General features: G+C 53.9%; 1 protein-coding gene across 17 annotated transcripts in view; it reads left to right on the forward strand.

The window, feature by feature from the left end:
• CUX1 (cut like homeobox 1) overlaps window positions 1-25,510 on the forward strand; it is a 350,246-nt gene that overhangs the window by 169,534 nt on the left and 155,202 nt on the right. For all 17 annotated transcript variants that reach the window (XM_082712968.1, XM_082712969.1, XM_082712973.1 and 14 more), the window contains exon 4: window positions 19,467-19,545. In XM_082712968.1, the coding sequence (XP_082569094.1) occupies window positions 19,467-19,545 (79 nt within the window). The remainder of the gene's footprint in view (window positions 1-19,466; window positions 19,546-25,510) is intronic.

The raw sequence follows: 25,510 nt of genomic DNA on the forward strand, positions 1-25,510 counted from the left end.
CCCTCCGGAGCCGCCTCTGCCTGCCCACACCAAGGGCCCTTCGTGTTTCTCTTGTAGTACCGTCTCCTTTGGCGCGAGTGCTGTTGTCCTGGTCTTTGTCGGTTCGGTTGTGCCCACCCACTCTCTCTGGACTCTCTAGGTCTGCACGGCCTCTGTGTACCCACCCCTGGCCCTCGTGCGCATGCAGTAGGCGTCCACTGGATGGACTGGGGGGGAAGCAGCATCCTTATTTCACAGATGAGGAAGCTGTGCCCGGAGAGGGAAGGAGCGACCCAGAGGCACCTGGGTGATCGTGGCAGGACTGCGACCCACGCCGGTGCCTCCAGTACTGTGCGGGGAACAGGGAAGTGACACCTTCCGCCCTCCATCGTCTTAGCGCCCCTCCCCGGTCGCGGATAAGGACAGTGGGTGCTCATCTTGTGCAGACAGCTTTGCGCATGTTCTGAGGCTCCCCTCCTCTTCCGACCAGCCCTTCCCCTGTAGATGCTGCCCTGCACGCCTTGTCCTCTGTGGGCACAAATCTCCATAACGGGGCAGGCACACGTCACTACAGACTGATCTGTGCCCCCCGGAGGAGCGGACTCCCCGCCCCTCCCCCCACCAACGGCAGGCGGCTTCCTGCTCGAGTCCCCTGGCCCCTGGCCCGCACAAGGGACCAGATCGTCCCTTGGAACCTGCCTCAGTCCTGAAGGTCCACACGCCAGCAGGGCTCTGAGCCGACGCCAGGCCGCGTGAAACCCCGCCTCGCCTCTGGTGCTGGGTTTTCCTCTCTGGTTCCCGTTCCTTCTCTCATTCAGGGAAGCCCTCTGACCGCACACCACCCTGGGCCAAGCAGGAGCTGAGGCTCGAACCCTGGGCGCTGCAGCCAAGCCCCTGCTGCCTTGAAGCCCTTGTTGTCACGCAGGGAAGCGTAACAGAGACAGAGAGTCTCGTCAGACAGGACGCGTACTGTGAAGGGATTCAGACGGGCAGGCAGGTAGAGCGGGTCTCTCCTGGGAGGTGGCGCGGGGAGTGAGCCCGGAGAGGCGAGAAGGACCGGGCAGGCTCCGGGCTGGCGAAGGAGCGTCCGGCAGAGCGGGCTGAGCGGGGGCAGCGCTCTGGGGGACCGGGCGCCGGAGGGAAGGCCCGGGCAGACCGAGGCCCTGTGCCTACTTGCAGGGCCGTTTGACAGATTTTAATCAAGGAATAGATGAAGCGAATTCATAGTGGGTAAATGGTCTATGACTTCGTTAAAAGTTGCCCCAAGTTGCGAGGACGTCCAGTAGCCGTATCAGTAATGAATCTCAGCGCTCAGATCTAAAGGCCACGTCTAAATAAAGCCAGAGCGGCCGAGCGCTTTACTCCGGAGGACGTGTCACAGGAGTTGGAAGGACCTGGGAGTCGGCCCAGGAGCTGCCGCTCACTCCTGTGACCTCGGGCAGCTCCCGGGCCTCCTTCCCGTCCGACTTTGCTCTTCTGTGAAACGAGCGGGTGAGCGAGAGAGGCGGCAGGGAGCCCCGTAGCTCTTAGGAATGGTATGACTCAGTGGACAGATACTTGGGTTGACCGTCATCAGCAGAACAGAAGAGGGCATTCGTCAGCAGTTGGAGCCACTGAGAAACAGAGCGAGGGCTCATGGAAGGGAGTGAGTTTCCTGTCAGTGGGAGCATTCAAACAGACCTTCTCGTAAAGCCATGGCCTCCATCTTCAGAACCTTCTGCTCTCCCTGACCTAGAAGAACCATTTCCATCCTTGAAGACCCATCTCAGGCCAAGTCGTTCCCTTTTCCCTTTGACCTCATACCCTCTTCCTTGCCTTCCGGCGCCGGCTCAGCACGCCCTCCTCTGCTCGACGGCTCACCCTCTTATGTCCTCCCCCATTAATAAGTACTCAGCGGGGGCTCTGGGCGAGACCCCCCGCGAGGCTCCTGGGGACCCACAAGGACAGTCGAGGCTGCTTCTCCTCGCAGGGGCTCCGGGGCCATCTGTGAGTCGGGACCCAGTGTCCCCGACAGACGAGTTTGGAGCAGACCGGGCTTCACGAGGACCCCAGCCTCTCCTGCTCTCCTGACCCCTTTCTGGGAGGTGGGGGGGGGGGAGGCAGAAGGGGTCTTGCTTCTCAGCCCACATAGCATCACAGCCACCTGCAGATGCTCAGAACTTTTCACGTGTGTGCTACTTGAGGGGATGCCAGTGGCATTTGCAGTGGCCGCGATGGTGACAGTGACCGTGCTTTAATTACCTCGCAGTGCTGTCCGAGGGCCCGGCGCCGTGCGGTGTCTTCCTGGAGGCTCCTTCCATGACGGCTCCATTAGGGCAGCGGCGGGGCTGCGGTTGCGCGTGCAGGCCAGCTTCCTAATTGAAAACACATTCTCCCCTCTGTAGCTGCAGCTAGTTTGGTTCTGCTCATGCAGAAAAGGATATAACCTTGCCTAACATAGGAAATGAACGGTTGAGAGAGAAGCCAAATTCAATTTCAGTCAGATATGCGGAGGCTAAGCCCGTGATCTATGGAAGCAGGGGAGCGAGCCGTGTGCGCGCGGAGAGGGGCGCACTCAGCGGCCCATTAATCACGGCCGCCCGCCCGGCGCGGCCGCCACCGCGTGTGCCACTGCGCCCGCGCCGCGCCTCCGCCAGGGGCTGGCCAGCAGCCAAGCACTCCAGAAGTTAACCTCTTAAAGACCCGGAGCTGCTTTCTGTTGAATAAATGTAATTTTGTGGTCAGAAATAAATGCTTGTGATGTAGCAGAGCTTTGGAAACAACAGCGAGCCGAAGCTATTACAAATTGCTCCGTGTTGTGGAAGTCAACAGCACACATCAAAATTCCGAGTGTATGGCAAATTGATTTCGGCCCAGAGCTCTGCAGCTATTCAATAAAAGTCCTATTAAGCCATTGTATGTAATGAACAATCCAGAGCAAATCTAATATTTTCAGTGGATAATTATTTTTAACATCCTCTCGGTAACCATCGGCGGAGGCCTTGGAGGTTTATAGCACGGACCCACGTGCGGTTGGGGCCCCCCCACCTGCCCGGCTTTCATTTGTCTCTACCGGAGGCCCCGAGACAGACCGCCCAGAGTCGAGGCTCTCACAGGGTTCCCCAGCAGACTCTGCTCCCAAAGGAGGGCTTGGAGGGTTTTCCAGCACGCGGCGGGTCCCAGGGAGGCGTTGAGTGAATTGAAATGGACTGAGTTGGAATGGAGAGGGACAGTCAGATGGTTCTAGAATAAGTGAGCCAAACACTGTGTCGGCAGAGTTGGCTCAGCACCGGAGCCTCTAGAGACTGGAGGGTCACAGGAAAGGAATTCAAGGTCCTGCGCGCTAAAGGAACCCGTGCACGTGCCTGAAAGGAGCCCTAGTTCTTGCCCCCTGCATCTCCGCTCCGCAGTAACTCGGGAAGCAGGCTCTGTGTCAGGACATCCCTGTCCTGGAGCCACCAGAGTGGTTTTGTGACCAGCTGAGCGGGGGTCACCTCGGCAGAGGCCTCCCCCTTCGTTGCTCTCCACGCTGTTCAGGCCAGGAGAGGATCCTGGTCCCACTGACTCAGGCTACACTCTCTAGGGCAGGCTCCCTTTCCAGAGCATAAGCTTCTGGAGGACAGTGTTGACTCATTCGTTCTTTGATTCGATAGTATTTGCTGAACAACTACTGTGTGCCGGGTTGGACCTGAACCAGACTGTGGTCTGTAGTTGCAGGTAATGAACTCCCATGCTGCTTCCATGGCGCTTAATAGTTGAGCAGGATCTGTGTCCTCATGTGGCACCGTGCTGGGCACACAGTAGGCCCTCAGTGAACTTTGGGTGGGTGGTGGGTAGATGGATGGTTGGATGGACAGATGGATGGATGGATGGCAAGATGGAGGGTTAACACCCCCGGTGTTTAAATCAAAAGCATTCTCTGTCCATTAAAAAGGCTCTATTCTATCTGCCCACACTCCCAGAACTTTGCAGGAAATCATGTGAGACCAAGAGGCAGTTGCGATATGAAGCTAAGGGCCCAGAGTTATAAGGCCTCGGTTTGAGGCCTGACTTACCAGTGACCTTGGCTTTCACCAAGTCCATTGACCTCTCAGTGCCTCTTTGCCCTCATACGATAAATGTGAAGGATTAGGGGGAATAGATTTGAATGATGATGGGAAGTGGTATTTATTTGTCTCCCAGTTTGTTGTGTTTTGTTTTTTTTCCTGGACTAGAATCAATCCAACTTGTAATAGTCATGTGACATTTATTCGAATACAGTGGAATTTAAATTATTAGGCTATTTTATTTTCTGCAGATCTCTCTTCCCTTGGAGAAACTCGGTCTGGACGTTAATTAGGTTTTATTTATGTTCCATCAGGTTAATGCAGTAATTCCTTACGTGAAACTGATACCACGGAGCAGATGGTCAAAGGGGGGGGGCCCGAGGACATGTGCGCGTGGCCGTGGGAGGGAGCTCGGGGACACAGTTTGATCACAGCCCAGAGCTCAGCCGAGTTCGTTGCCCGCATGTGGAGTCACCTCGCCCAGCCTATTTCCCCTATTTCAGACCGCTCCACTACTCTGCTGGCAGTTACTTGCAAAGCATTTTACATCTCGAAGTTCCCGTTTCCTTGATCTCCGATAGCCTTACCCACACTCTGTGCTGGTGACATTATCGCCAGCCAGAGTGACCCAGTGGGCGGGTAGCTGTGAGCTTGAGGAGCAGGGCGGGTGCCCTGCCCGGAGGTAAGGTCTTGTGCCCTACCCCGCCCCCCCCACCACCCCGCCACCTACCCCTGCACTCCGTGCTCTTAACTCCTCCCCTCTCGGCTGTCGCTCAGTCCTACCTGTCCTGGGATCTGTGGTTCCCTGGAGCCTCCCTCTCGTCACTAAATACTCACCCCCTCCAGCAGGTGCCACAGATCCCAGACTACAGGAGCCCACCCCTGCCATGACTTTGAGCCACATGCTTGGTAGCCAGCCACCTGCCCAGACGAGCCTCAGAGTCGCACGTGGCACAAACAGGGTTGCAGGTTAGAACCCAGAATGGATGGGTCAGAAACTCATTCCACTCACTGCCACGGAGGGGGGCATGACCAGCGTTTCATCTAACTACAACTTCCAGAGCCTTCCACATTGCCAGCCAGAAAGAGTCAACCTGGCCGGGTGGGCCCGTGACCCCCCTCAGCTTCCCGCCTCACCCAGGGACCGTCTTGTTCTGCCACTGCTTGGGGCTGTTCCCGGGCCCCAGCCCCTGTCATCGTGAAGAGCGAGAGGCAGGAGAAGGGGGTAAGAGTCCGGTGGGACCCACGGGGGAGCTCGCGGCTGAGCCCTCTAGTGGGAAAGGAGACTAACCTGGAGAGCAGGTTCCGCTAAAACATGCCGACTCTGAGTGCTGCCCTTGGGGAGAGGAAGGAAAACATCTCCTCGGCTCCAGCTAAGTGCTGGAAGCCTTCAAGTACATTATCTGACTTCGTCTGCATAACAGCGCAGCCCTGAGGGGTTTCTGGTAATTTCCCTAGAGACGAGGAAGTGAGCCCAGAGAAGTCAAGTAACTTACTCGCAGCCATCCAGCTTGCCGGCCTTAGAGCTGAGACGTGCACGCCACTGCCTGGCTCTAAAGCCAGTGCTTATTCTAGAAGACTTGAGAAGGGTCTTAAAATTGCCTCCAGAGTAGAAGATGGGGAGACCCGTGAGACTTCTGCTTTGCCTTCCAGCGTAACAAGAGAGACACCTGGCGGCCTAAGGTCAGCGCGCGTGAGGGAAAGGATTCTTTCCTGGGGCTGTCGAGGGAAGGACCTGGCACCTCCCTGGGACAGAGCCATGCTCCCCAGGGAGCCCGTCCGCCTCCAGGCTCACGCCCCTGCCATCCTCAGGCCTGGAGTCCAGGGGCTTGGGAGGGCAAGTCTGACCCAGGGCCCCAGGGCCTGGCATCCTCCCGGGGTGAACCTTGGAGCAGGTGTTTTCTTGAAATGTAGCAGACACGTGCCACCGCCATGGGAACACGGGAGCGTGCTGCCGCGGGCACATGGGGCCCGGAGGCCTGGTGGGAGGACTCACGGGTGTTCACGCGGGACGCCTGTGTCACGCCTTCCACCTCCGCGCTGTCTCCTGGCTTCTGTCTGGCGTTCCTTCCTACCCAGGCGTGCGGCGGCTCCTTCCCGGGGAGGAGGCCTAGAGCTGCAGAGAAAACCAAACCGATAAGCCATAGATTTCGGGATCAGACACGTCTGGATTTGACTCCCGACATCAGCGTTTGCCGGCGTGACCTGGAATGGGTCCTTTCAGTTTATGTGTGTCTCACCTGTGTCGCGGAAAATCTGCCCCCCAGCTGCGAGATCTAGTTCCCGACCATAGAGTTCTCCAGATCCTTCCAGCTCCTAAATACCACGGAGCCCCCCGGGATTCAGCCACAGCCTTCTGGGGCCCTTACTCACACCCATCTTATCCCCTGGTTAACCTCGTCTGGCTGTTTAGGGCCTGGTGGCTCCAAACATCGAGGTCTTGGGCCTGGGCCCGTCTCCACATCAGCCTCCCGGGAGCTCCCATGTGACCTCTCGTAGACTTACTACCTCCACACAAACACCCAAACACACATCTCTCTGTCTCTCCCACCTCAGGGGAGATGACCAGCCTGCAGCCACCCCGGCCAGAACTCTGAGGGGACCCACAGCTGCTGGTGGGCCCCGGGAATTCTGCCTCCCTCACCTCACTTGCTGTGGCTCCCACCTTCCCGACGCAGCTTCCTCCACCTCTTCTCCCCCGCACCCCCCCCCCAGTTGCCTGCCCGTCCAGTGGGATCCTGATTGACACCCCCAACCTCTCAGCATGAAGTCGGGCCCCTGGCCTGACCCCCGTCCCCAACTCCACCCCCGGCTCTCCCTCCAAGCCCCTCGGGCTCCAGGTGCAGCAGGCCCCGCACCGGTCTGAAAGGCAGCGCGCTCTGTGAACACAGGCTGCGCTTCCCCCGCGGCTCCCACCCTCCCACCGGGAAGGAAGCTCTTTCTCCTCCTAAGTCTGCAAAACACAAGGGGCAGCTGTATCTGTCATATTCTTCCCTTTGCATTCATTCATTCATTTTGAGAGAGAGAGAGTTTGATCACAAGCGATGGGGCAGGAGGAGGAGAGAGAATCTGAGCGTAGGGTCCGACGTGGGGCTCGATCCCACAACCCCAAGATCAGGACCCAAGCCGAAACCGAGAGCCCAACGCCCAACCAACTGCGCCATGCCGGCGCCCCTCCTACCATTTGCATTTTTAAAAAAGGAAGACCGTGTGTATGTGCAGACGCCTGTAAATGCATAACGTGTTTCTGGAAGGATGCACAAGAGAATCCTTGCCTGCCAGCCAGGCCGCTGGGGAAGGTGGACGTGGATGGGAGGGAGACCGACTTTTCACTGTGTTCTTAAACTTTTTGCTGTTCCTATTTTCTTTTTACAATTAGGTGTTCGTTAGTGTATCCTCAGAGTTGTGCCACCATCACCGCTGTCTGGTTCCAGAACATTCTCATCACCTGGAAAAAAAAAAAAAAGCCTGTACTCATGTGTAGTCACTTCCCATTCTCCCTCCCACCCCCCGCCCCCGCAACCACTGTTCTACAGGGTTGACCATTGTCAACATTTCATATCCATGAAATTGTACCCCGTGTGGTCTGTCGTGGTTGGCTTCTTTTATCTGGCATGTTTTCATGACATATCCAAGTCGCAGCGTGCGTCAGCACTTTGTTCCTTTTTGTGGCAGAGTACTAACCCACTGTGTAGACATGTCACCTTCTGTTGGTCCCCTCGTCAGCGGACGGCCGTCGGGCTTCCGCCACCTTTCGGCTGCTGTGAGTGATGCTGCTGCGAACGTTCGTACACAGGTTTTTGCACAGATCTCATGTTCTCACTTTTCTTAGATACGTACCTAGGAGTAGAATTGCTGGCTAATATGGGAACTCTGTTTAACATTTGGAGGAATTGCCAAGCTGTTTTCCAAAGTGCCTCATTTGATGCTTCCATCTCCAGTGCACGAGGGTTCCAGTTTCTCTCCTTCCTAACACTTGCCACCGCAGCGGGTGTGAAGCAGTATCTTGTTGTGGCTGTGATTTGCATCTCCCTAATGACTGCTGATGTTGAACATCTTTTTCTGTGCTCATTGACCACCTGTCTACCTTCTTTAGAGAAATGTCTATTTGGGTATTTTTTCTATTTTTAAATTCAGTTCATTGTCATTTTACTGTTGAGTTGTGAGTGATCTTTATATATTCTGCATACTAATCCCTCATCAGGTACATGATCTGCAAGAATGTTCTCCCATTCTGTGGGTTGTCTTTTCATTTTCTTGGCAGTATCCTTTGTAATGCAGGAGTTTTAAACTTGGTAAAATCCACTTTCCCTATTTTTCTCTTATTGTTTGTGCTTTTGGTGTTTCATCTTAGGTCAGAAAGATTTACAGTTGTGTTTCCGTTTAGGGGTTTTGTAGTCTTAGCTCTTACATTTTGGTCTCTGGTTCATTTTGAGTTAATTTCTATATACAGTGTTGAGGTAGGGGTCTGGCCAAATGCTTTGGAACATGGATATTCACTTGTCCTTGTCTTGTCTGTTTAAGGACTGTTCTTTCCCACTGAATTTGTCTTTTTACCCATGTCGGAACTCAGTTAACCATAATGTGAGAGTTTATTTCTGAACTCTTAATTCTGTTCTACTGATCTAACTGCATGTCTGTCTGAATACCCGTGCCACACATTCCTGATTAATGTAGCTTTGCAGTAAATTTTAAAATGGATAAGTGTGAGTCCCCTACCTTTGTTTTTTTCTTTTTTCAAGACTGTTTGGCTGTTTTGGATCCCTTGCATTTCAGTATGAGTTTTAGGGATCAACTTGCTAGTTTCTACAACAAAGCCAGCCAAGATGTCGACAGGCAGCGCACCGAATCTGGAGATCGATTTGGGACTTTTGCCATCTTAACAATATTAAGTCTCTCGATCCATGAACATTTCAGAGTCTCACTTTCAGATGGTTTATGGCCAGTGTATAGAAAGATAATTGATTTTTGTGTATTGATCTCATATTATGCAACCTTGCTGAACACTGTATGTTTTTATACCCTAAGATTTTTTTTTTACTATATACATATATCATCTGTTCACAAAAACTGTATTTCAGAAACCTCAGATAAGAAAACAAAAAGCAGGGACGTCTGGGTGGCTCAGTGGGTTAAAGCCTCTGCCTTCGGCTCAGGTCATGATCCCAGGGTTCTGGGATCGAGCCCTGCATTGGGCTCCCTGCTCAGCAGGGAGCCTGCTTCCTCCTCTCTCTCTGCCTGCCTCTCTGCCTACTTGTGATCTCTGTCAAATAAATAAAATCTTTAAAAAAGAAAAGAAAAAAGAAAAAGCGAAAAAACCTCAGGGAGACTTTCCTCCTGCTCTGCACCCGTACTGTTACTTTCCTGTAAGGTTTGGAGGTCGGTTCTGGCCTCCGAGGCTAGGACGGCGCACCTCCTGGGACATTTTAGCCAACCTTTAAACAATCCTATGGACCGAGTGAATGAATGAACCAAGCAGGAAGCAGTTCAGGCGGCCCACATGGTCCGCCTCTGAAGTCCTATGTCGTTGGCAGAGGCTTTCCCACTGTGAAGCTGTGATCTGCCAGTAGCTTCTACCTGGTGGCTCTGGATTTGCACTCTGGGGAGAGACAGGATCGCTCATCCTTCCCCACGGCAGCCCCTCAGATCCACGGTGACAGCCAGAACATCAGATGTGCGTGGCCAGCAGTAAGGGCAGAGAGAGATGCTAGTCACTGTTTTCACGGTCTTCACAGTATTTCTCCTGCTGTCCTCTGCCACAGATCGCTTCTCCGTGGCCCCACATCTTTATTTACCTGCTCGCCCTTCACGGCACTGTCTTCTCTGGACTTCTCTCCAGTTTTCTTCTCTTACACACTTGGTCAAGGTAGGCGGGGGGAGGCAGGCAGGTAGTTAAGGAATATTCTTAATGGTTTGTATAAGAAGCAGCTGTACGTTGTGCCCCACGTCTACGCTGCATTGCCCTTATAACCAGCCAGAACCGCCCTGTGGGATCTGTTCATCCAGCTTTGAGCCGCGTAGAGAAATGCGGGTAGTCTCGGTCTGCTCCCTGCGATGGGGATTAGGGTGGGTGTGATTCCTCCCCACGGGACTCCGTCTGCGAGTTGGACGTTACGATGGAGCGGGACCTTGAGAAAGCAAGCTGGTGGTGGCAGCTGGGCTCCCACACCTGCTCCCAGTCTCTCCTCCCTCCCCATTGCTCCAAGGGCCACCAGGGTGCTGGAAAGGGGGGCTCCCTCCTCCCTGGAGTCCTCTCGCGTCTCCATGGAACTCAAAGCAAACGTGCTCTCTGCCACTGTGATCTCGCTCCAGAAAACATACCTCTTCCTTTTACGTGGCTGTGTTCAATGAAAGTTAGAGCTATACAGCCGGGGCCCCGTATGCGCCTGTTTGGGGTGGAATCTTGGTCATCGTCGGCTGACTTCCCGTGGGCCACGGGGCTCTTCTTGTTTTGCTCTTGAAAGACCCTGAGTGAGACAGATCCAGTCGCATCCCTGAAGCTCTTGCTGGTCCCTGCTAGCCTGTAGTCCAGCAGAGCACATCGATTTGAAAATTCTGTTAATGGTCCGTGTTTATTTCTAAATCATTAGCTTGTACATTGCCGGGGCACAGGCTGATGGGTTGTTCACGAGCGGGCCGTTGCTGCCACAGTATCTCAAATGTGGTTTAAGTGTTTCTCTGTCCTCAAGACTTGAATCAGAGGAGGACAGTCTGCGGGGCGCTGGGAAGAGAATGCTGCCTTTGGATTTTTTTCTAGAAAAGTTACCGATGTTTTCTCTGATTCTGTACCCTCCAGGGTATGCCGGCTGCTTGACAGGGGAGATTCTCACAGTTCATTTCCACAATTCAGTGAGGAGGGAGTCATTCCCTAGACAGATGAAGAGACCGAGGGGTAAATAGTTGCAGGAACCAGCCTCCAGACCCTCCAGCACACATGCCCCGGGGCTGGCTTCAGACCAGAGGTTCTGTTCCTTCCAAGCACACATTCTTTCCACTGACTGCGCAGCCCCAGGCATGGTGCTGGGGCGTCGTTGTAGCCTTGGTGGGGATCCCTAGGGGCCCGGCTCTGGGCCTGGTCAGTTTCCGCATCTGAGAAGTGCTGTTGCCAGTCCGGGGGCTCTGTCACCGTCCACAGCAGCCAAGGTTTATTCTTCCCACCTTGCAGACGAGGAAACGGAGGCACAGAGGTTAGTCGGTGGCCGAGGTGGTTCACCGGTGCTGGTGTTGGAGCCGGGACTCGACCCTGATCTTCGGGCATCGCAGCCAGGCCCCATGTGGCACTGCGCTCCCTACCAGCCGTGCCTGGCGAGGCCGGGCAGCTCCCTGGAAAGGTGAGCCTTTTCCATGTCAGAGTATACGACACCAAGTGAGCGGCGAGACCTGTGTGTTTCGTATTTTGGGGGGCGATCCCTAGGTAAAAAGTCCACACCATTGTCTCTGTCTGTGTGTCACAGACGGTGTGACAAGGTGCCGGTGTGGGCCTATGGGTGGGGCCCACCTGGGCGGGGCCTAGGCACCTGCAGCCCCCCCCCCCCCGACTGTTCACTGTGGGCTGAGTGTGCAGCTGCTGTGACACCCCGACCGAGGCCACCCTCGGGGAGGTTCGGGGGTCACTGGTACACAAGCAGGACATTCATTGTCAAATGATAGCAGCACCGGAGTGTTCTGGGCCTCCCAGGTGCCTGGCCCAGTTAGAGGCACATTCCTTCGTAAAACTCACCAAAAGTCCTTGAAGGGTTCTTATCTTCTCCGTTTTGGAGACAATGTCACCCAGTCATTTCATCTGCAGCCCCAACCCCCACCCCCACTACCCCCTCTCCGGCGTTTTCTTGTTCTGACGAGGAAGTTTGCTCTTCCCTAAACTAGGCCGGAGCCGGGCTCATGCTTCGGACTTTTTAGAGTGGATGAAATGGGAGCTAGTGATCGCTTCCTTGAAGCTCTGAATTGTAGGAGGCGGCCTTCCTGCGCCGATCCTGCGAGTGCCAGGTGCTACAGAGCTCAGCGCTGAGTTCCAGGGAGTCCCTGAGTCCCGGCGGCCGTCTCTGCCCAGAACCGATGCTTCCCAGGCAGCCTCGTGTGTTAGTGAGGACCCGGATGCTGGGTACAGAGCAGGAGGCGCCACTGTACGAGGTCTGTCCCCGTGGGATAGACCACGGGGTGGTGGAGAGAGGCTCATGCCCATGGCTCGTCATCACACGGTGTGAGAAGTGGGCAGAGACGGATTCACAAAGAGCTCAGGTGGCGCGAGGACTGAGTGACCAGCGGGGCCTGGGGAAATCAGGAGGACGCCACACAGGAGGTGTCACCTAGACTGACTCAAGAGGGAGGGCTGGGTTCCCCCGTGCCTGGAGTGAAGGGCATTCCCGGCAGAAGACCTAGCCTAGAAAGACCCAGAGGCGTGAAGGGGCGTGGTGTGGGGGGGGGGGCGGGGACAGAGGCTTGGTGTGGACAAGCGTGGTCAGTGGTGGGATTTGGTGGGAGATGAACTTAGCGTAAGTCAAGGGCTGCGTGGGGAAGTGTTCTGGGACCGCAGCCTGGGGAGTGTGGTTGGAAGTCTGGGAGTGAGGAGAAGCCATTAGGGCAGAGTGGCTCTGTGTTTTTTCCTGAGGGCTGGGACAGTGAGCCGGGGCCCCTGTGGAGGACATGTCCCGCTTGGTGGCAAGGAGAAGCTACAGTTACGGAGATCTGCTGGGCACTGGCCTATAGTGTCCACGCTGGAAGTAACAGGGAGATGTCACCTAAGGCTAAAGCATCAAATGAAGGAAAGAGATACTAATTCTGAAATCGATTTCTGAGGCCAAACGATCAGGACTTCTCAATTGATCGGTGGTCAAGGCTGGTGGTCAAGGCGGATTTATCCATCTGTAAATATCACACTGTTGTGTCCTTTCTTCTGTCCTGTGGCAAGCATCTCCCAGTTCAGATTCAGCTTCTCGTTCTCCCCACATTCCCTTCCTCTGCAGAAATCAGGAGAGCCCCACTGAAAAGTCGAGTACCAGCCCCCAAAGCCTCAAATCCATTAATGTTCTGAGTTACAGGTGGGTGAGGGACTCTTGTAGGCAATGTCCCCTTAAGACAGCAGCGTGCCCCTCAAAAGTTGCAGTCCCCCACCATGGGTGCTGGTTATGGGACTGTTGGAAGGGGTTAATTCTTTTTGTTTTTAAAACTTCTTTTTTCTTAAAGTTTTTATTTATTTGCCAGAGAGAGAGAACACAAGCAGGGGGAGTGGCAGGCAGAGGGAGAAGCAGGCTCCCCGCTGAGTAAGGAGCCCGATGCAGGACTTGACCCCGGGACCCCGGGACCGTGACCTGAGCTGAAGGCAGACACTTAACTGACTGAGCCACCCAGGCATCCTGGGGTTAATTCTTTTAAAAGTGATGTGGCAGTTTGTACAAAAAGTACAAACTGAGTGTGTAGATTCTCTTCTAACTGACCCCCTGAAAATGGCACATAATTTGGTTCCTGTTTGTGTGTGGTGGCTCACCTTCTAAATACATCACGGGTCGGGAATGGTCTCCGACACTGAGAACTAGCCTGTGAACAGCTCTGCGCGGTCAGATTCTCGTCCTGTTCGCTTCTGCAGGGCTCCTTCGGCAGACGTTCTGGCCGTTCCCTTCTCCTGGGCACAGGAAATAAAATTCAAAGAGGCAGAGACTATGTAGCTGGCTTAGTGTTTCCGAATGCGCGACAGAGCCCTGTCGCAAATGGGCTGTTCCGGTTTCAAGTCCTGTGCCCTTTCTGCTTTATCATCCTGTCCTCCCCCTGCCCTGCCTGTGGCAAAAAAATAGTTCAAAAAAAAAGTCCTTCGGCCCTCATGATATCGGTGGTTTATTCCTTATTTTTACTTCGCGCTGGCTTAGCGTGTGACCTCCCTCGGACTTGGACCAGACCGCTCGCTAGGTGAGGCCTCCGTAACAAGCGACCCCAGGTCTCAGTGGCCTGTGGCAACAAAAGACCACTTCTCGCCCATGTGACATATTAGCTGTGGGCGGCCGTGATGGCCATGGACCGTGTGTGGTCTTCGTCCACAGAGTCCGGTAAGAGAAGCGGCCCCCATCAGGTCGCGCTGGCCCCACAGCAGAAGACCAGAGCGCAGCGCGTGAACCACGTGATCGCTTTTAACAGAGTCTCTGGCATGGCACGTGGCACTGTTGCTTGCGTCGCATTGGCTAAAGCGGCCCTTGCGGTCACACCTGCCATCAGTGGGGTGGGGAGAGCACCCGCACATGCAAGGTGCTGGTCCCCCACCAGTCACGTGGCAGTGACAGAGGTGTGCAGTCCGCCCCATGGGGCAGGTGGACGGTGACGGGCAGCGACAGCTCGAGATTGCACACGACTCCCAGGGCCGCAGAGCATGGTTCTGTCGATACCCACACGGCTGGGCACCTGCTCTGCCTTCACGATCTCTGGGGTTGCACCAGTGACGTCGTGAACTCGTCTCCAGACCTGGCCTCTGAGTGTGTTGTGTGCTACTGTGAACACCTGTGGGTTGTCGCCAGTTTCTAAAGCAGGGTTTTTGGTTTGGTTTGGTATGGTTTGGGGATTTTTTTTTGTTGGTTTTTTTGGGGGGGGGGTGTTGTTGATTGGGGGGTTTTTTTGGATTTTTTGCTCATAAAGATTTTACTTTTAGGCCATCTCTGCACCCAATGTGGGGCTCAGACTTAACAACCCCAAGATCAAGAATTGCATGGTCCACCGACTAAGCCAGCCAGGCACCCCAATTGTTTCAGATTTAGAATAAACTACCTTTCTCTATCCATTTTTTTAAGATTTTTTTTTTTTTTTTAATTTGTGAGACAGACAGTGAGAGAGAGCGTGAAAGGGGAGAAGGTCAGAGGGAGAAGCAGACTCCCCACTGAGCAGGGAGCCTGCCGTGGGGCTCGATCCCAGGACTCCGAGATCATGACCTGAGCCGAAGGCAGTTGCTTAACCAACCGAGCCACCCAGGCGCCCTTCTCTATCTATTTTAATTCTCTGTGCAGAAAAGCCAAACTCAGCGTGGCAGAGATGGTGTTGCTGGGAGGGTCACTGTTGGGTCCGGGAGACTGGAGAGCAGCCACCCGGCTTCCTGCTTGGGCGGGGGGGGGGAGGGGCGCCCAGCTCACTGCCGGGGGCGGCTGGAGAGCGTGGTGGGGCGCGTGCAGAGGGGGAAGATGCTTCTGGTGTGCTCAGAGGGGGAAGATGCTTCTGGTGTGCTCGCTCCAGCCAAGGGGCTGTCGTCACGTCATCGCGGGAACCGTACTTCCCAAAGAGCTCTTGACATATTAAGCATTTTCATAAAGACTTAAAACTGGATCCCTTAACCACCGGCTCACTTCCGCAGGTAAAACCTGATGGATTGAGGCAAATTGTCCCGCCCGCATATGAGAAGGTAGTAAGCGCCTCCTGCGTGCTGTTGGGGAGGAAAGGCGGTGGAGACAGAAAGCATATCGTGGGCTTTCAGGGAGCCCCACCCGCAGTGCTCGAACCCCAGGACGATCCCAGGGGACGATGGGAGTGTCCCGCAGGCAGGCGGTGGCGGGCAGATGGGTCAGCTGAGCCTCAAGGATGGGAGGAACATTCCAAGGAGGCGCCTTCCGGGCTGCGGGGAGATTGCTCTCCTCCGCAGGGAACAGGGAGTAACCGGGCGTGGCAGGAGGTGAGGCTGGTCCCTGGAGCAGAACAGGTTTTCCCTGGGGCCGGGGCCAGCGCGTGCCCAGAGCTTCCCTCTGCCCCAGTGCCGCCACCTGTGCCCTTGCCCTTGCTCACCGTGGCTTTAAGGGCGTGGGGATGGGGGCGGACTCTCTACCTCTGGCTGTCTTTGCACATGAAGTTGTCAGAGTGTCTAGCCCGGATTCTGCTTCAGACCATCTGCGCCTTAAGGCCACTTCTCAGGGCCACCAGGTGGAGACCAGGCGCACCTGCCACAGACAGGGTGTAGTCGCAGACGGGATAGCCACGCCCCGTTCTCCGTGCTCTGACTGCGTGGACCCGCCCGGGAAAGCTGCTGAAGGTGACAAAGTCACTGTCAGGTAGCTAGTCCTTCCATGAGCGCCTTAGCCATGTGACCTCCTCTACCTGCCTGGCCCTGGGAGGTGGGTGCCATTACCCCCCTGTACAGATCAGGCCGGCCCCCCGAGCTCCAGGCTCAGAGAGCCCTGCCAGCCAAGGGACCCGGACACCCAGGTCCCCTTGGAGCATGGGTAGGTCTTCCGCAGGGCAGTCAAGGAAGCAAGAGCACGAGATAGCAAGTCCCCAGCCGCGGTGTGGGGAAGCCACCACGGGAAGCACGGAGCTGGGACAGGGAGAGGATTGACCAGATCCTCTCTGGGGCCCAGTCCTGGCTGAGGGTTGCCGCCCGTAGGGGTGTCTGAAGAGTGTGTGAGAGTAGAAAGTCTCAGAATGCCCTGAATCCACAAATCTTACCAGATTTGGAAATCGTATAAGAGGCCTGGGTCGGGGACCTCGTCGAGCAGAAACTGAGCCACACGTGGAGTACTCATCACCTCTTAAGAAACCTCATTGTCATCGGGGCACCTGGTGGCTCAGTCGCTAAGCGTCTGCCTTCGGCTCAGGTCATGACCCCGGGGTCCTGGGATCGAGCCCCACATCGGGCTCCCTGCTCAGCGAGCCTGCCGCTCCCCCTATAGATAAATAAAATCTTAAAAGAATCCTTGTCGTCCAGTGGCTTCATGAATTAATGAAGCTCGTTGGCCTGACCTTGTTCTCTCGGGACTGGCTTTGAATTATCCTGCATTTGTGGCAAGGGGACAGGCAGGAAGGGAACCCAGCATCACGGTCCCTATGTTAGCCTGTCAGTTGCTGCGACCAAGTAACCCATACTGAGCCGTGTAAACAACACGCATTGATTTATTATGGTTCTGGGGCCTAGAAGGCCAAGATCAAGGCGTAAGCAGTGTCGGTTCCTTCTGAGGCTGTGAGGGAGAATCTGCCGCAGGCCTTTCTCCTGGCTTCTGGTTTGCTGGTGTTCCTTAGTTTTTAGAGGTACCGCTCTAGTCTCTGCCTTCATGTTCACGTGGGGTCCACCCTGGGGGTTTGACTATGTCTGGGTTCAGTGTTCCCCTTTCAGTAAGGACAGGGTCATAATGGATCAGGACCCACTCCAACAACGTCATCTTAACTTGCTTCCCTGCAGAGGCCTTATTTGCACATAACGTTCCGTTCATAGGTGCTGGGGACCAGGACTTCAGTCTCTTTTCAGGGAGCACAGTTCAACCCATAAGTTGAACTGTCCCCAAGTGTGCTGGGTAAGTCCTGCGCCCTGCCTGTCAACAGCCCCCATAGGAGAGACGGGAGAGATGCTCTCACTCAAAGCATCTACACGCGGGGAGTTGAAATACAAATGAAATACTACTATTAAGACATTTTCCAAATTTTGCAGTAGATACTGGAGAAGATTCACACGTTATGATCGCACAGTCCGGAATTTTACATGTGCCTTAATTTGAGGTGCACACATTGCTAACAGCTTTATTGAGATGTAATTCTCATAGCATCATTCACCCTTAGGAAGTCTGCAGCCCATTGATTCTCAGCCTAGTCAGAAAGTTGTGTGACTGTTAGCGCAGTCCACTGTAGAACGTCTCATCGCCCCACAAAGCAACACAGCACCCCTAAGCTGTCCTCCAAACCCCCCATCTTCTCCAGCCCCAGACAGCCGCTAACCTACTTCCTCTCTGTAGTTTGCCTGTGTGACTACATTTCATTCAACTCTTTTATATTTTTTTTAAACCAAAAAAAAAAAAAAGTGAAGGGAGCTAGAAACGAGACAGAGGGTGACTTCTACTGGAGAGTGACAATTTGAATTTTTATTTTCCTCTCTCTCCCTTTTTTTTTTTTTTAATATTTTTCTAATTATACAGTGAGCCCCTTTGCTAATACTCAGGGCCGGGGCAGTGGGGGGGGGGGGGATACCATTTTATTGTAAAAATAAAGCAAGAACTGTCTTGTCATTTTTAAGTCATCCTTGGCGATTATTCTGGACACTTCCACGGCACCTAAAGAAAATCACTGTCTTATTTTATGGGAGGAAAATGTATCTGAGTTCCAAGCAACTGACTTCAAAGGGAATTTTGGAGCGCGGCTGGCTGGGACTGGCAATGCTGGTTATCTCTGCCCTGGGTTTCCTGAGACCCGAGTCCTGCTCCCCAGCGTCTTCCTAGCCCTCATCAGGTGGCCTCTCTCGGCCCTGAACAAATTGTTGGTTGGCTCCCGCGAGGGACCCTATAATTAAGTCACATCCTCTTGCCTCTTTAATAACATTGGAGGCAGAGCATATAATTCTGCGAGGGGACAGAGGAATATGTAATTTAGTGTCCTTTTCCTGAGCCAGTATGAAGTCGGTACATGTAGCATCTTGAATGTTTCAGGTATGAAAAGTGATCGGATGTTTCAACAAGTATGTTACGCGAGCAGAATACGTACCGAGTTCATAGCAAGCAAGGGCTCTTTGGATGTGTGTCTGGCACACTTAGGAGTGTCACGTGTCCCCTTTCGTTGATGAAGAGATGTTCCACTGGCCCGGCTGGGTGGGTTCATCAGTCCTGGCCACCGTCACGAGCCTGGTGCCTCAGCTAGAGACCTGGGGGCCGTCCTTGACTTGTCTGGTTCTTCTGGGCCTCCTGTCAGCTCGGTTTGACTCCCTTTGAGCGTCACCTCCTGTGTGCACCGCGGGCCTTTCGTGGTCTGAGCCCTGCTCCCCTGCCCGGTCGCATCAGCCGAGTGTCCCCATTCGCATCCCAGCACACCTCCACATTGCATGGTGTCGGGGTGTGTTGTGACAGCCCCATCGTGGGGTCTCACCCTGGATCCCATGGATGGAACACAAGAGGACCCCTGAGTATCCTAAGGAGAGTACATCACTGTGCATGTGTGTGTTTGTAGAAGCAGGGCCCTTGGCCTTCATAAGATCCTTAACCGGGACCTGTGAGCCCCCAGACTGAAGGGTTTGGCTCTGGGTGTTCAAACGTGCAATGTCTCTCCTTCCCACCTGGTGAACTCCCCCTGCAGTTTCTGCTTAAATGTCACCCACTTTCCTGCTTGGTGGCCCTTTCTCGGGGTCCCCATGGCTCTGCTCTTCTCAAGTAGGATTTAGCCCCTTGTTTGCATACCTCTTCCCCCTGCTGGACCGCGGCTCCTGGGGCTTGGAGCAGGCGTACGGCCAACTCTTGGTAAACACTCACAGAGTAAGGACAGCAACCGTTTTCTCATCTGGTCACACGTGGCTGCACAGCCCTGTTTCTGCCCCGCCACCCTCACCAGCTGGGCCCACGGGGATTGTCGCCCCTTCGTGTGTTTGCCACCATCTTCCCCGAGGGGAAGGCCCGGCTGCCTGGCATTTTCGTGAAGAAACCAGACTTCTGTCTGCCCTGGGAACTCTCTAGATGCGTGATGATTTCTCAATGACCTCTTGACAAATTTTGAGCTCATTGTTTTTCTTTTCCTTCTTTTGTCACCTTTCAGATTGATGCACTGAGTAAAAGAAGCAAAGAAGCCGAGGCAGCCTTCTTGAATGTCTACAAAAGATTGATCGACGTTCCAGGTAAGCCCGCGCCCTTCCAGAAGCCGCCAGTGGGCGTTGTGTGTTGGTGCGTTGGTGGGTCTCCGGCTTATTCTTCTCGGCTTCCCTAAGGGAATTAGACCAGCAATGGCAGCTCCCCAGGAAGCTGGGAATTCTGGGAATATGGATTCTCGAAAACCCAAGCTTCAGATGGGTATGGAAATCAGATGTGCATCTGCTGAAGTTAACCATGTAACTTCCAGTTGATGCCTTTGTAAGTGCAGAAACTCAAACCTATAGGGCTCCCTTTAGCCTCGGTATGCAGTGCTGTGCATTCAGAGAAGAAACAGAACCAATGCCTGTGCCAGGCAGACATCGTGAACGTTCGCGCTTCTGGACTGACCGATTCCACCTTCGGGAATGGCCCTGTTAGGGCCCCTGGAGCGCCTCCTCCCTCCCAGGTCATCCAGGGAATTAGCATCCTCTGGCCAAGTCTTTCACTTAAGTTCTAGCCAAGGGCAAGAGGTAGCCTGTTTGGGACATAGGTGGGTGGTTTCTTCTTGTAAAGGAACTAAAGAGTTAACGTTTTAATCATGCTTGCTGGACATTCAGAGAGGGGATGGCTTTCCATTCCTTATTTTAGAAAAGTGAGGCAGAATTCAGAGCACCTTGACCCACTGGCCCCACTGGTCGTCTTTTCCCGGGTGTTCCATCACCTAGAAACCATGGGGAGGCGATGGACACGATCACATGGGTCCCAGCTCAGTCTTGGAAAGACTCAGATCAGAAAATCAGGAAAGTAGTGCGAACGTCCTCCTCTACAGACCAAGGAAGCCAAATTACCAGCAGTTGGAAGTGCTCACTTACTCTTAGTAATCCTCTGAGCATTACCGACATTACTAGAGCTGCTTTTAACAAAGCAGAGCAGAAGTAGACCTCCTTGGTGTCTGTACTTGAATTCCAGTTCGGATTCACTAGGCTCGGCTGTCCCCTCTGGGAGTGGGAGTTAATAGAGGCCAAGCCAAGCGAGGGGTGGTGGAAAGCACTCTGGACACTCTGGACAGAGAGGAGCGATACGGATTCTCCCGCCAGGGCCTGTTGTGAGGTCTTGGTTACATTCCTTTTCTTCTCTGGCCCTCAGCTTTCTCATCTGGAAAATGGAATAAGGTGGGGGAACAGCCTAGTGATGAGAATGGTTTTCTTTCTTCTAACTTTTCACTGTTTTGGGACCATCTCCAGCCCTTAGTTCCAAAGTGCAGCCTTTTGATTTTCTGCAAGAGTTTGCATCCACCTAGGGGTTTCCCGACCACCCTGGACAAGGCTTATGAGGAGGCTTCTTCAGGGTAACTGGATCATTTGGTGCCCGACGTGCACTATTTCTCAGAAACTGGCAGCTTGGTGGGCCTGCTTGCATTTTCTTTTTGCAAGTTTTGTGTGGATGACTTAGTTGAAAGGGGACAAGCTTGTTTTGCCTTTGCCAGAGACCCAGAGAGCCTTCAGCTGCTGTTTTCTAAATAACCTACGCTCTCTTTTTAAAAAGTCCATTTGTCCTTGGGTCTTCCTTTAGTGAACTTTCTCAGCCGGGCAATCCCTTCAGCAAGTTACTGGCTTTCTCGTTTTGCAGTTAGTCTCCATCTAAATTTCTCATAGAGGCAGTTTTAAATCAACTCTCCTCTTTGCCTGAGCAGGCCTCATTTATAGACCTATAATTTTTATAGAATCTCGAGTATAACGCGGGTAGCTGGTCTTTTTTTGTTGCTTAATATCGTACCATCAGCATTTTTCCCATATTGGTGATATTCTTCATAATTACATTTCTGGCTGGAGAATTCAAGTTGGCAGTTTCGGGGTAAGGCGGTGGGAGCAAATGACGTTTGATGTTTTCTGTTAAGAGTAAAAGTCGATCAAAGTACATCCGCGTGCCCTGTAAGATCGCTTTCACGCACTTCCTAGGTATTTCTTTCTTACAAATGCTGGGGTCTGACACATCCAGCAAGTTCTTTGCAAAGCAGGAATGGAGCTTGGAGCCCTCCACCTGGGTTTTGAAGTCTGCTTATTGCTCAGATGAAGTAATCCTGTGGCTGAGCCTTACAGGAAGGGCCTGGGCAACAGCCTCGCATTTACTGACAGGCAGGCAGGTGGGGGGAGTCTGGGGTTTCACTGTCTGTGTGCTTTCGGCCGCAGTCCACCTGAACCCAGAAACATCAGTGTGGGGGTGGAGAGAGTGTTAAATTCTGGTCGTAAGAAAACAGCAACTTACGCGACATCGGAAAAGTCAGGGCAGCTGTCGGGAATAATGGGGTGGGTATTTCAGCTGTGCGTCCTATGGCTGAGCTCCAGGAGCCCGGGAAGAGCCGACAGCTGGCTCCGGGGAGAGGCGGAGACAAAGCGCCAGCGACTAAGGAGGCTGGCCCAGAAATCCGACAGAACCAACCCCCCACCCCCCATTCCCCATCCAAACATTTTTTTCTTTAGAGATTTAACTTATTTATTTGTGAAAGAGAGAGAGAGTGAGTTAGCAGGAAGAGGAGCAAAGGGGAAGAAGGAATGTCCGGCAGGCTCCGTGCTGAACGTGGAGCCTGATGGGGGGCATGACCTTATGACCCTGAGATGATGACCTGAGCGGAAGCCAAGAGGCACTGGGTCCACCGACTGAGCCACCCAGGCGCACCCTCTCTCCCCACCCCCGCACCCCACGATGCGGAAATTTTATTTGTGTCTTTTCTTATTTCGTGCCTGCTGGTCCTACTGAGGAACAGCTTTGCGTTGTCACTCTGTGCCCAGGGCTTGGAGCAGGGCCTGGCGTACAGCAGGTGTGATACGTGGTATGCCCCAAGGTGTGGTGCCATCCCAGAGTCACCCGGGAGTCCTCAGCAACAGAACTCACCTAGGGGCACTCTAGTGGCTCTTAGAGCTCCATCCCAGCTCAGTTCTGAGTCCTCCGAGTGTCTGCTTACGTAGCCGGTAGCTCCTGGGCATGCCCCCCGAATGACTGACGGGCGCCCTGAAACCACCCAGTGTGTCTGAAGGAAACCAGCTCCTCGCTCTGCGTCTCTCAGCAACCAGCACCACCTTCAACCCAGCTGCTCACACGAGAGCGCGGCGTCACCAAGTCCTGGCCATTCTGCCTCCAGAATGTTCTCGATTCCATCCACTTCTCCCCACCCCCGCTTCTGCTCTCCGCTTCATAGTTCAGGCCACCCCCTCGTGTCTACCGCCTCTCAAAGTGAGTCTCCAGGCTTGTAGGAATGGCTTATCCTTCACCCCACAGGCAGGCCAGGCCCCATCACAGCGGATACCTTATTCCTCCAGATGAACCTGAGACCCTCCTACGGGACCTCCCAGGTCTGGCTTAGCCCTTTCTCACTCACTCACACACACACACACACACACACACACACGCCCATCCCCAGCACCCTGCGTTTGCCCCTGTTACAACTCCTGGCACTCCGCTGTTTTCCTTTCTGGCCCGGCAGGGAGACGGGGATGGGGTCTTGTCCCTCGTCATTTTCCTACTGTCTCCCCCAGTGCCTGCCGCGTCGCGGAAACTCCATAAACATTGGTCGAATGAGTCAGCGAAAGACACACCATTTCTTGCTGAGCCTGTGCAGTCTGCCGTTGTTCGCAGCAGACCGCGCTCCCGAGGCTGACCGTGGCTCCCGGGGCCACTCTGGGGGGAGAAGAAACACTGGGCCTGTGGCTCTTCTGTTTTACATCTTCCACGTCCCAAATCCCAAGCGATGGCCCTTCTCTTCGCCCAAGCACCTTCGTCTTCGAGACACTGAATAAACGTTTAGATACATAATTGTCCTGATGAGTCCCCCAAACAGTTGAAATAGGTTAAGACTCTCCCCAAATTTACCACCTTCCTCGTTTGCCCCCAGACTGTTCTTCATTCCGTGGTCCATTTTGAGGGCATCTTAAGATGCTTTTTATCGGAAATACCCTGCTAACTTTGGCCAAAGCACGCCCTCTTTCCGCACTGCTGCGACGCCTCCCTCCCTGGGGTGAGTTGGTGAGCGCCTCGGAAACTGTCCCTTCCCAGGAACCACGCTGAGCCCCAGGGGTGGAGTCAGGAGCGAATCAGCCAGATGGCTTCTTGTTTCCATGGACTTCGGAGGGCTGGGGAAAGTGGGCATTAAAAGCAACCACACACATAGCAATTAAAGTGTAGGTATGACAAGTATTTGGGAGGTAACGCCCACCGGGCCTGGAGTGGAGCTCAGTGAGGGCGGGGCAGGGTCCCAGGCAGCTGCCCTGGGCAGTGACAAGAGGGGCCAAGGACGATGTCATCTAAACAGAAACACTGTCCCCAATCAAGGGGCCGCTGCTCACAGGCCCCAGTAAGGGGTGCACGCCCTCGTGGTCACCTCGCCAGGGAGGCAGGCAGGAGCCTGGTCGGGGATGGGACGGACTCTGGGCTTCATCTCACAGGCAGAAACTGGGGACGGCTTGTGAGCAGGGAAATGACACTCCTGATTGCAGTTAGGACAACAGATGGGAAAGGTGCCCCAAGGGGACATGGGGAGGGAGAGATGAGGTCACTTGGTTTCGGGTGGCGGGAGTAAAATTAGAGGCAAATGCATGGATTTTGCCTGCACGAAGGAGGTAGGGGGATGATTGAGGAAGGTGACGGGGCCAGCCCTCACCAGGACGCGGTGGGGTGTCGGGGCTTGCTTATACATGGTTTCCTCTGGCTTATTAATGAAAAGGAAGACCAGCAGGGGCAGCTGGGGGCTCAGTCAGTTAGGTGTCGTCCAGCTCTTGATTTTGGCTCCAGTCATGATGTCAGGGTCGTGAGATCGGCATCGGGTTCCACGCTCAGCAGACAGTCTGCTCGCGATTCTCTCTCTCTCCCTCTGTCCCCCTACCCCCTTTCTCTCTAAAATCAGTCAGTCAGTCTTAAAGGGAAGACCAATAGACAGTTGGCAGGATGAGCCTCTCTTCCCGACTGCTAGTATCGTCTCTAATGATTGTTCTAATTGAAAGTGGTCTTTGCCTTTATTGTCAATGAGAGCGGTTTTACCTTTCGATTCATAAATAAGTCAGGATTTTACTACGTTTGTCAAGATGGCTTCATCTGTCAGTTTCATCACAGACGTGTTTTATATCATACTCTTCACGGTCAGCCTATAGGGGTAGCTTCAACTTGGACGTATTTACGTTTTTTTTTTCTTTTAATACACCTCTGATTGAGATTTGTATTTATTACTTGGTGCTGAGCTCATGAAGACGTCACAGCCATCTGCCAACAACAGGACTTGGTAAGGAGACCTGGGCGAGGCGCCCCCAGAGGGGGAGTCCCTCCGCGGCCAGTTCACTCAGGAGGCCAGCGTCCCCCTGCGTGGGTGGGCATGTGTTTGTGGGTGGGCATGTGTTTGTGGGTGAGAGCCAAGTTCACTGAATATCCATCAACAGCAGTGACCCTGAGTGTGCGAGAGAAGGTTTGAGGCGTGCTGTTTCTGAAGTCCTAAAACACATTCCCTCGGCCAGCACTTCCTGGCGGTGCGTTTTGTGCCAAGCCCTAGAGCACGTAAGGCACAAACGGGATGGAGCCTTGACCCTCGCCTGCCTCTGGCTGGTTCCTTTCTGCCTGATGGGAGACTGCCCATTCTTTGAGAAAATACTTCCACAATTAAACAGGCTAAACAGGCAGCGTCCATCCCTGACTGCAGTGGAAGGAAAAATAAATGGTTCCGCTCTTAAAGTGTGATCCTCGCCCATAGCTGGAAATATTCTAGAACGACCTCTCCAGAAGGCTCTTGCAGAGCTGGACTGGTGCCGTATCTTGAGCCAGAGTTACGGTGTGCATTATCTGCTCGGAATCAACCTGGCGTGGGTGACTTGCTCTTGCTTCTTGGTACTTTTCAGATTATTCCCCCCCCCCCACAATGTGCATGTATATATCTCTATAGTCGGGGGAAAGCATAAATCAGAACAATCACATCTTCATCTCTAAATTGCCCTTATTAATAGAAAACAGCTCAGAATTGAAGCACTAGGCAGT

The sequence above is a fragment of the Mustela nivalis genome (assembly GCF_964662115.1).
Source record: "Mustela nivalis genome assembly, chromosome: 19".
NCBI classification, from domain to species: Eukaryota; Metazoa; Chordata; class Mammalia; order Carnivora; family Mustelidae; genus Mustela; species Mustela nivalis.